At 36.9% G+C, this 12,550-nt stretch overlaps 1 protein-coding gene across 3 annotated transcripts in view; it reads right to left on the reverse strand.

The window, feature by feature from the left end:
* Positions 1-12,550, reverse strand: part of LOC139980742 (synaptic vesicle 2-related protein-like) — a 54,561-nt gene that overhangs the window by 18,735 nt on the left and 23,276 nt on the right. For all 3 annotated transcript variants that reach the window (XM_071992631.1, XM_071992630.1, XM_071992632.1), the window contains 5 exons: positions 4,832-5,002; positions 4,277-4,401; positions 3,160-3,223; positions 1,590-1,715; positions 457-591 (listed from right to left, as the gene is read on the reverse strand). In XM_071992631.1, coding sequence (XP_071848732.1) covers positions 457-591; positions 1,590-1,715; positions 3,160-3,223; positions 4,277-4,401; positions 4,832-5,002 — 621 coding nt within the window. The remainder of the gene's footprint in view (positions 1-456; positions 592-1,589; positions 1,716-3,159; positions 3,224-4,276; positions 4,402-4,831; positions 5,003-12,550) is intronic.

Consider the following 12,550-nt stretch of genomic DNA (forward strand, 5'->3'; position numbering starts at 1 on the left):
TGAAAGAGGTTTGGTTGAGTGGATCCTAGAATTGGCAATGCGTGTATCCACTATTGAGGCACATTATGTATGTAAACATTCATTACTTCAAGACAAAAAGTCACCATTCTGTTGTTTGATGGGACAAAATACAATCAACAGAATGGAGGTAACAAAAACCGTCACAAACCATGCTTTCTCATTGGTTGTCTGATGCCTGTGATGCACTTGTTACAAATTGATTTTTCCACGTAAGTTTTGCCAAAATAATGTTTGCAACCAAAATGTTCCTCTAAATTCTGTGGTGCTGCATCTTGTCTGTTAATCCACCAAATTTGGGTCTCAGTAATTTATTCACCCATAACGGACAGCTTACAGCAACTTTTTTCTTCATTAGCAAACTTTTAGTAATGTATGCAATGCATAATCAGCAGTACATATAACACTTTGTAACACGGCAGAAAGCTCATGACTTACTGATGACACTGGTTCTGCTTTCAGGATACCAAGCGGCATCGGCTTATTATTGCACACAGCTACCCTCTTTAGAGCATCATGAGCTTGCTTCTGCTGGCCAGATGCAATGTAATATCGGGCACTTTCTGGAAGCCACTGTATGGAAATAACACATTTACAGTACTTTTAGATGATTGCATAACTGTTAACCACATAGAAGAGTAAACTGCAAAACACAACTTTCAGTTTGAGGGGAGAATAACACTACATTAATTCACTTTTCTGTCAAATTCCATTTAAAATGGCACACATCCCCCGACATAATAAGCATTGCAATGGTGAGATAGTAGTTGAATCAGAAACAAAGAACGATCATACTACTGTTTAGTAAGATCAAAACAACAACCTTAACATATTACTCATTTATTTCACATCACCAGGGTTCATCTTCAGGAACTACAGATCACTCTTCAACAGCTCATAATCCACACACAGTGTATAAGAACATTTATCATCAAGATATTCCACTCAAAGACAGAGTTTCCTATGTAAATCCATATTTAATCTGTGATTCTACAAACTTACTTTCTTACACAGAAATACAGACTGACAAAAACAATAGATGAGTTTATACTCTCCTGATAATGTGGTACCCAACATCATTCCTCTTCTTATGAGGTTTTCCCTGCCGTTATCAACCTCAAATGACTTGTTACTTATTGCACATCAAAGTTAAAATCTACCATGTATACACAAATTTGTCCCATTTAGAGTTCTTGCAATATAGTCTTCCTAGGATTTCCAAATTTTACCTGATTACCATGATGAGATTCTGGACACACTTTGCTTTTTATACTTTTCTTGAGATACCATGTCTACAAGATAGGGCAACCAATGCACCTGTGCATACACACATCAAAGTCCTGGGTTTGCACACAAATGATTTGAAAAAACAATGCCACATGAAGAAAGGTATGCTCCTACTGGTAATGTTGACTGTCCAAAACTCACCTGAAACTTACAAACAATGCACTGTACCTGTCTCCTCACAGGTATAGCACACTCACACTAGATATGGTAGTGTGAGGTAGCTATGGTTGTGCGGAGACAGCTGAGGAATCAGGTAAATATTTCATAATGGATAAGAGACTTACCCTGCAAAGAGTCACAAATAGAAGAACTGGTAATGATGATAAAACAAGAAGGTATTTCCATCCGAGGGTTGGCATAATAACAAGGGCTAACGTTACTTCAAATACTGCTCCTAATGCCCAAAAAATCTACAAGGCAAAAGAATGAACAAAACTGAGGAAGAAACTTTGTGTTTATCCTGTTGAACACAAGACTTTCAGTAATGTGGTAACTGAGAAGTAGTGAAATTGATTCTTCATGATATTCTTTATTTAATTAAGAACATATTTTCCATCACCTTCTACAGTTAATCTTAAACAGCACTACTCTGAATTGACATCCCCTTTTTCTGGAAAATGAGCTCATTGTTGCTATTGAAAGTCAATAGCAACCAAAATAAGTTAAAGTGTTATTCTGGCCAACAGGCAGGAGAATGTTTAACCTTGCTATAATTTTACAACGGTGTTGTAATATGATGGATGTTACTTTCATACAAAACTGTTCTTTTCAAGAGTGCATTCTGTAAATACAGCTCCAAGCTGATTAGACCAGCAAGTCACTGGTGGTAGGAACTTGTCAGTCACCTGCAGGTATCACACAGTCTGTTTATCAAGTTATGTCAGTAGAGTGTCAATTACTGCATTCAAATGGTATAACTCACTCTCATCAAACAAATAAGAAAACACAAGGTATAATTGGTCCCTTCTGATCATAGGCTTGATCATACAGTATGAAGTGTTTCACTGTGATCTGATGATGAGCTCTTATCAGAGATTCTTGCTTCTCTTTTTCCTTGGAAAATGAAACATAGGCTAAACTGACAATTCCTTTGTGACATGTCTTGCATATACCAAGAAGTAAAAGGATTGACAGATAACAGCACTTGGGTAAGCTCAGCCTCAAAACTTATTATGAGAGACCTGAAACCAATCTTTCAACCTGCGCCACAAAGGATGTGGGCATGTGATATTCTAAATGTGATAATTTGCTCAAACTAAAAACAAATAGGGTCTCTTATGCACTTCACCAACTCTAATTGGTCAACTTATATGACAAATATTTAAATTGCCATGGGCTTCAAGGAAAGTTTTACACTACACAAAAGTGCTGCTACTGTAGTATCCAAGTTTTCTGTAAGATTTCCCCTAAGTTGTCAATTGTGGTGAAGATCCACAGACCAGTCACAAAACAGTTAAATGTTCAGTTTCCCCAAATGATGCAGAGGCGTCTTAGCGACATTACATGGATACAAAACTTCTGCTAACTGAAATTATGTTTCATACACAGGCTGATCAAGAAGTGTAAAGTTTGTTATATGGATGAACAATAACTTCAGGGTGTCAGCGGTCATAAATTGGAAACTGTGTACTAAGATATCTTACCCACTGGCCTGATCAGCAGGAGATGGTTCAGGAGAAATGTGGAATGAAGAATAATGTATTATCTTTTCAGTTAAATTCTTTATTCGGAAGTGAATGCAATAGAAATTTTATGGAAACTTCAGAAGGAGGTCGGACTTGGCTCTTAATGATTCTGCCCACAGATTGCTGGGCTTGATGATACTTTTGCTCAGAGATTAAGAAACATACATACCTCAATGAAAATAACACATATACCGCGAACCTTTGATGGTAAATATTCAGCATAAAGCGTAACTCTGTGGAAAAAAAAGGTAACAATCATTGTTATAAGTTGCACACTTGAATAATGTAGGGTTGCAAATTAACCCAAATGTTGTGAAGATAAAATACTTATTATCTCATCACCCTTCATGTAATGTATAGGGAGATGAGTTATTGTACTTAACCACACATCAGAAATGTGAGGAACTGTGTGAGTGTGTGAGTGAGTGAGTGTGTGTGTGTATGTACGTGTGTGTGTGTGTGAGAGTGTGTGAGCAGAAAAGGTGTGTCACAAACTACTTCTTGACCGGGGTTGGGAAGGTGCCTGGTCATGAAAACTTGTGCCAGTGTGATTGGTGATGTCATTGGTCAAAGACCCAAAAAAAACCAAAACTTGCTGGTTTGGGTATTAACGAGTGACTGGCTTCCAAATCTTTACAAAAGTTGTGAGAAATATCAAAAAATTCTAATAAAAACATTAGAAGAAGATAAAAGAAGTCTTTAAAATCGCCTAAGGCCACGAAACTGTGTTCAGTGTCCTTGAAACATGGTTGTGAAAAGGGATAACATAACAGAAAATTAGGCAGTCACTCCCTTTACATCATCAATATGCATAATTAGCTAATGTTATTCATAAATAACACTAAAATTAAGAAATGACTTGTAAAATTATCAATCTTTGATGAATTATGATGGAGTTGCTGATTTTTAATGATGATTAGACTGATTAGGACAATGCTGTTGATAGGTGTCTGTAGACCTTTAGGAGTTTCTGTATATTCAAAGCCTAGTGATAGCATATTGGCAGCACTTGTTAAATTAGTAGTGTTCAACTGCATCAATTCAAAATTTCTTAAGCAGCTCATAGGCTATGGCTCAATGAAAAGATAGGTAATTCAGAAACAAACCAAATTGGTCTGCCTTCACATGTGTCATTTATGTGTATTAGCTAAGCAGGTAAAACATGAGTATCCTGTTTAAAGGAGCTATATTATGTTGTGCCAGATAAATTGAATACCAGTATATCAACAGTACATAAGCACTGTCAAATGATAAAATAATAAAGCACAGAGAACTCAAATACGTACGACTGAGGTGCTCCACCAATTCCAAATCCAACAAGGAACCGAATAATCAGCAGCCATGCATAGCTTGGAGCAAATCCACTTAAAACTCCAAAGTAAAAAACTACCAAAGAAGTCAATATCAGGCCCTGTAAATAAAGGATAAAGCATATGAAAATACAAATGAAATTGCACTGAAGTAAGCTGTATATAGAATGACACAATCAGTTAATTGACTACAATACTTGAACAAATGATACTCCTTCTCTTAAGGACTGTTTATGTGTGCTGTAGCTAGTAATGTTTGGATTCAATTCCTCAAATTGTGCATCTAAAAATTTTCATTAAGGGGGTGGGTTGGAACTAACACACTGCATGTTAAATCATTGCAACTTGCACCAGCAGATTTAAAGAATGAATGTCCAGTATTTTTTGTAGACCACAATACTATGACATATGCAGTAAGAAGTAAGGTTTGTTTATTTATATAATAATATGAACAGAACATGACATGAGCCTTATGAAAAGTCTAAAGGAATTTATGTCAGGTTTACTACAACACTCAAAATATTAACTTACCACTCTGCGGCCAAATTTGTCACAGAGCTGACCCCAAAATGTTGAGCTAACAAACATTCCCAGAAATACAACAGTAGTGATACTTGCTTCCTGGATGAGTGTCAAGTTCCATTTACACTTAAGTTCTGGGCCAATAATGCTGAGGATCATCATCTCCATTGCATCAGCCATCTGATTATGAGGAAAAGTATAAAATCCATCAAATTCCAATCAGACATTGTGGTAACAACAAATCACAACCACCCTCCCTGTCCATGTGGTTCAGTTTGTTAGCTTACATGTAACTATATCAGACCTGTCAACCTGTTTGACCCCAAAATAGGGAGAATAACATATTTCAGGGCCAAAAAAACAGGAGAATAAGGGGAAAATAGGGAGGTTGGTAATTTTCAACTAAATTCACCAGTTTCTCACCAAAGAATTGTTTGTTCGCACGCATCAATTTGGTAATTGACGTAGCGCAGGCAAATGGGCAAAACGAGCGACTTGAAGTTAGCACTCCTATTTCCGCAGCAAATACACTATCGTGTGATAGCCAGGTGATAGCCTATTATATATTACGTACATATCGTGAACGTATACAGCCTAGTATACCATGCCCAGTTGGCATACGTAAATAGCGTTGCAAATAGTACACTCTCACACTTAAACCACAGTTCATAAACTGTTCTTCAAAATCGTTTAAATAAAATACACGGATCAACTTCACAGTAAAAGGAAACTTGAAAAGTATACGGAACACCGAAAGATGAAACATGGCCGAATCGATGTCAGAGCAGATTGGCAGAACTGCCAGATTGTAAACGTTAGAGTAGACTACGTATATGTGAACATTCTTCGCATTGGAGCTGAACATCGCAATGTAAACAACGAAGAGTCTGCTGTTCAAACTTATCTTGTGTTACACAAAGATCACAAAACCACCGATCTACTACATACTGTATATGGCGGCTTAAAGAGTTTTTAAAAACATATATAATTAATAAAAAATTTCACCGAAAATTAAGGAAGAAATTAATCTGTATACAAACACGGTGTTTGTTGTATTCATAGGGATGCACCCGATCCAAATTTTTGGATCCGGCCCGAACCAGATGTTGCCGGATAGTACATGAAATCCGGCCTGATAAAATCCGGCCGGAACCAGATATTTTCATTACACAAAAGAAAATCATTAATAAGAAGTAGAAGTATGAAACAAGGAGCAAATCTTAGGTGAGGTATACGCATACTATAAAGAAGGTGAAATTAAGACCCCATTTATGAGATTAAATGACTTGAAGTGGTGTAATCTACATTCTTTAATAAAATAACTACAATATAATTGTTGACAAGCATGATACAGTATGTTAATTTGTTTGCTGGAAAAATACTGCATACTACCTATGAAGTTTGTTTTAAAACGGGAAGCTACATTTCACAAATCTCATACTTTATACTGAATTAAAAGATTATTCAATTGTTGTAATAACAATTCTATCTGGATTTAGAATTGTCTTTTATTATTCAGTATTAGGTAACAAATTTTTACACTGCAATATTATCTGTAAAAATAAAAAAATAAAAAAAACTTCATATTATTACAGTAGTTGTATTATTTTGGTTGATCTTTAGAAACAGTAGGTCAGACCATTGAGAAAATTAAATTAAACATGTTAAACCTAATTTTCCTTACTTTGAATGTTTTTATTAATTTTTGGAAATAGTTTACATTGATTTAAGTTAATACTAATACCCAGGCCAGATTTTGAAAAAGATCCGGCCGGATATCCGGTGCATCCCTAGTGAGTACTATAGGTACTGTACGGAGCGTGGGTTATGTCGCAATCTGAATGACGTCACGTTCGTTACTATTCAAATCATATTTGAAATGTCCATCCTTAACGATTAACAAGAGCCCAAGGGCACTGTGGTTCCTTGCTTGGGGTATATGACAATACACATAATATTATCAAGCAAGATTGGGCTCAAATAGTCCAAGTAATTGTGGTCCTACATGTTCCCATAAAGTAACCAACACTAAAGCCAACACTTTTGTGATCACAAAATGTGATCGGATTTTTGATCAAAAAGCACTTTTGAGATCTAAATATGGCGTCGAAAATGTAAGAAATATAAGAGACCTACAAGCGTGTCAACAGATATGATAACATTGGTGACCTCAGATGACATGACCGTTAAGTTTGAAAATATTCCCCTATACCATTTGCAACTTGTCCCAAAAAATCAACCTTGTCACACCTTGGCACTGGGAGTTATTGCATTAAATGTCTGAAAATTAACTTTGACCTCATATAACTTCGAAAACGAAACTGTAAAAATCCATAAAACACGAAAAGGTCACCAGAGGTCAAGTTGAGGTCAAGGGTCACCCAGATGCGGGTCGACAATTGGATTACATTGAAGCAACTCCCAACCCTAACAGACAATTTGTTCTCAAGTTATCGCAAAAATACTAGTTTTTTGTCATTAATTGACCTTTGGTGACCTTGTATCACATGACCGTTAAGTTTGAAAATATTCCCCTATACCATTTGCAACTACTCCAAAAATATCAACCTTGTCACACCTTGGCACTGGGAGTTATTGCATTAAATGTCTGAAAATTAACTTTGACCTCATATAACTTCGCACACGAAGGTCACACGGGGGTCAACCCATTGACATTTATGATCAGAAGGTACCTTTGACATCTGAAAATAGCATCGAAACTGTAAAAATCCACAAAACACGAAAAGGTCACCAGAGGTCAAATTGAGGTCAAGGGTCACCCCGATGCAGGTCGACAATTGGATTACATTGAAGCAACTCCCAACCCTAACGGACAATTTGTTCTCAAGTTATCGCAAAAATACTAGTTTTTTGTCATTAATTGACCTTTGGTGACCTCGGATCACATGACCGTTAAGTTTGAAAATATTCCCCTGTACCATTTGCAACTTGTCTCAAAATATCAACTGTGTAACACCTTGGCACTGGGAGCTATTACACTAAATGTCTGAAAATTAACTTTGACCTCATATAACTTAACATACAAAGGTCACCTTGGGTCAACTTATTGACATTTTTGATTGATGAGACCAAAATAGAGCATCAAACTATACAAATTCAAACATTTTTTCTTTGCCCATTTTCTACCCCTAAAATACTAGTTTTTTAACATTAATTGACCTTTGGTGACCTCGGATCACATGACCGTTAAATTTGAAAATATTCCCCTATACCATTTGCAACTTGTCCAAAAATATCAACCATGTCACACCTTGGAACTGGGAGTTGTTGCATTAAATGCCTGAAAATTAACTTTGACCTTGTATAACTTCGCACACGAAGGTCACACGGGTGTCAACCAATTGACATTTTTGATCGGAAGGTACCTTTGATATCCAAATCTAGCATCAAAACCAAACATTTTCTGTTTTGCTTGTTTCCTCCCAAAATAAGCATATTTTTTCTAATGTGACCTTTGACCTTTTGACCTTGGTTTCAGATGTAGTTTAATCTCCTGATTCCAAAAAACAAAACGACAAGTCTGTACAACCATCCTAACTCCGACCGAAAAACTTTGACCCCATATAACTTCGCACATAAAGGTCACACGGGGTCAACCTATTGACATTTATGATCAGAAGGTACCTTTGACATCTGAAAATAGCATCAAAACTGTAAAAATCCCAAAAAACACGTAAAGGTCACCAGAGGTCAAATTGAGGTCAAGGGTCACCCAGATGCGGGTCGACAATTGGATAGCATTGAAGCAACTCCCAACCCTAACGGACGTTTCGTTCTCAAGTTATCGCAAAAATACTAGTTTTTTATCATTAATTGACCTTTGTTGACCTTCGATCACATTACTGTTAGGTTTGGAAACGATCCCTTACCCCATTCACAACTACTCCCAAAATATCAACCATGTCGGACCCTGTCAACGGGAGTTATTGCTGTTTTTAATATATTGGTTTTTGGCATCTAACTGACCTTTGGTGACCTTTGCGGGCACCAAAAACAATAGGGATCTTCCTCTCACTAAGGGCTATCCACCCAGCAAGTTTGATCATGATACATCATTTCCTTATTGAGATATCGTGTACACAAGCCAAGCGTCACATACACACACACACACACACACACACACGCATACACACACACATACACACACACGCCAAGTTGAACGCATAGGTTCCTTGCTTTGCAAAAAGCAAGGAACCAAAAAATCGTTTCTCTGTCAAATGCAACATTAGCGTTCTCATACTTATTTATCAGTTTTTAAGGTAACTTCTTAGGGCTACCAGACAATCCTTTTAAAGGGTGTGAAGACTCGTGCACAAAGATACGTCTCATGCTGGTTATCTGACCTAGTTTCAAATGAGGTGTAACAGAAGTGTTAGACACCACCATCGATTGCAGAAAATACACACACAGCTTGCTACCGTCAGTAATTAGACACTAGTATACAGTCAATACATACAGCTACGGTCCATACCCACAACACAGTGTACATAGCAGCGATGGACATCTCAGGACTAGATAAAAGATAACAAGGTATCACGTTTTATTACTGTATGCATTTTGCAGCGACAAGAAGAAACCTTCACTTGCAAGCAACGGAAAGTTAACTTTATCAGAGCGCGGCACTTGGCTTGGGGCGTGTCTTCAATGCCATTAATAGCTATATAAGGTAAGATTGGTATTTTCTCCCTCGGCTAATCTTTTGCAATTTTCTCAATACTTTACTACAGTTGTTTGAGACAGTTTGTTTCAGCAGGTTGTACACTGCTGAATCCAGTTTTTTGTGTTTTTTGGTGGCAACGCATTATTATATGCCTACCAGCCTCTCTTTTGCGTTTACAGTTTTTGTCCTGGCTAATTAATAGTTCGTAAGTACTCAATGATTTGTTTTTATTCACTAGAATTCGAAAATGACCTGTTACTGAGGTGATATCATTTGTTTAAAATGTTGACCACATATTAGGCGTATATAATCACCTTAATTATCGGCAACTCAGTACATGTGCCATGAGAGCACAGTCACATACTATGTGTTTGCTCATCGTTATCATTACTTGTGAATCAAGTTTTGTTAGGTATCGGATGTAATATTATACTTCCTGTTCTAATTAATTAATTTATTTAGTCCTTGTAGTTTCTATCTTCCAGTTCCTGGGTGTTATCGGCTAAATTAATATGTTAATCAGTTAGTTAATCTGAAGGTGCATTTTGTAATAGGGTTATTAGAAGTAATTACTGACTTTATTCTTGTGTCTATCATACTCAGTCTTAGTTACTGTACATTATTCTTAAATGACAATGTTAGCACGACACTATTTGGAGCACAATCATTATCGCATTTAGTTATTAATTAATTACGTAATTTTGTGGTGTTATTATGAATCATTTACATTGTTTCACAGTTGTACCACACAAATACAAGTGGGGAAATACAGAAAAGCTACACCTGTCTTTGCCTCATTTTGATGAGCTGGCTGTCTAGCACACATATCCAACGCGAGTGAGTGCAGCACAGTAAAAGAACTAAAAGCCAATCAGAGACTACCTGCAAGCATGAGCACACGGTCGGGAAAGCAGTTCTGAGAAATAGAGAATGAACCCACCGGATACAAGCCACTATAAAATGTTGTAATGAGAATTTCATAGAAAGGTGCCATAATTTTAGGTAAAATAATTCTTTGACAAGCTTAAATTTTCTTTACAGTACTTATCTGGGGCCGAAAGGTGCAGCATCAAAGTAGAGCTCAATAGGTATAGCTAATTTATATAACTGTATGTAACACTACAAAAGTATAAGCAGCTCCCTGGTATTTGGCTACTGAAGGTATAACAAAAACAGTTTTATTCCCTGCATTTCTGCTCCATTCCACTATTATAATACACCTACCTACTGTATGCTTGGTGTACAATCTCTGAGTCAATGAAAACCAGCAATTCAGACAGGGTTAAATGGAAAGACCAAACAAGTTACAGACACAATCTTGTTATTTTGTTGTTGTTTTACAAATGATCCCACATACAATGCAGCCACAGGAGGGTGGAAACTATGAGACCCTAGCCTAGATTAGTGGCAGGTAGGAACTACATATGGGACTATAAACCAGAATGCAAAATGCATTGAGCTTTCGATGACTTCATTGCACTAGGCTTTTGCTTGTTAGTAACAAGAACTACAGTAGGGTTACAATACAACAAGAGCCCTAGGGCACTATGGTTCCTTGCTGGTAAAGAATATTTACAAGGGAGCAGCACTGTCCTAAAATTGTTATGTGGACCGACCGATGTACACACACAATATTATTGCCAAAAATATCACAAATCAACCCTTGGTCCTTTTGAGAACATGTTGAGGTCCAGGTGACTGATATGAGCAAGAGTTGGCTTTTTTTACAGAACTCACAGAATCATCTTAACTGTACTTATTAAGAATTTTAACAAAACCAAACGAACCTTGATCTCTAATAATTTCGCACGCAAAGGTTGCAGAGGAGTCAACTTATGGACAATTTAGATCGGAATATGGCCAAGAACATTCAATTAATCAACTAGAAAGAAACTAATACAGGTCACTGGAGGTCAACCTGAGGTCAAAGGTCACCCATATGCAGGTCGACTATTGGATTACAATAGCGTAACTCCCAACCTTGACAGACATTTTGTTCTCAAGTTATTGCAAAAATACCAGTTTTTGACCCCTGATTGACCTTTGCTGACCTTCGATCACATGACAATTATGTTTGAAAACGATCCCTTACCCCATTCACAACTACTCCTAAAATATCAACCATGTCGGACCCTGTCAATGGGAGTTATTGCTATTTTCAATATTTTGGTTTTTGACCTCTAACTGACCTTTGGTGACCTTCACAGGCACCAAAAACAATAGGGCACACCTTCTCACTATGGCCGATCTATATACCAAGTTTGAGTTAAGTTCAACTTTCCCTTGTTGAGTTACAATGTACCCGAGCAAGTGTCACAAACGCACACACAGACACGCAGACACCTACACGCCAACCTGAATACATAGGTTCTTTTTGCTAAAGCAAGGAACCAAAAATGGCCCAACCACCATTTTAATACAATTACAATATGGCATTATAAACACAGGTCAGTCTACTGTACATGGCAATACACACCTCCACCAAAAACAATAGGGTCTAGCACTCAATGTTATGCACCAAGTATGAGAGGTATCCACAATTCCCATTGTTTGATATCATGCACCAGGATTATCAGAGTTTGACCTCAAATGAGATTGGACCTCACAAGCAACAGGATTCTTGAGCTATGTACAGTATGGCAAACCTATATACCATGTATGAAAAGTATCCATGCTTTCTACCATGAGAAATCATGTTTTCAAGGTTTTCAAGCAAACATTTTTTTAAAGTGTTTGATTTGGCAACCGTGACTAAAAATCTACTCGCAAAATTTCACTTAGGCAGATACATGGTGCTACGTAATTGCAAATTAGAAAATTATGTTTCTGTACACTATGACATTTAAACTTTCTTCCACTAAAAAAAAGTGTTGAAAAAAGTAAAACATGTTGCAGAATCATAAATAAGCAGCTAGGCCTACTGTTGTCTCAAACAGTTAAATGTAAAACATCTACAAAAATACCTATGAAGATAGCTTGGCTTCTGTTACTGTACATTAGTGTTCCACTAGTGCACTAGGCATATACTGTACATTAGCTAGGTGTGT

The sequence above is a fragment of the Apostichopus japonicus genome, chromosome 15 (genome assembly GCF_037975245.1).
Source record: "Apostichopus japonicus isolate 1M-3 chromosome 15, ASM3797524v1, whole genome shotgun sequence".
Lineage (NCBI taxonomy): Eukaryota > Metazoa > Echinodermata > Holothuroidea > Aspidochirotida > Stichopodidae > Apostichopus > Apostichopus japonicus.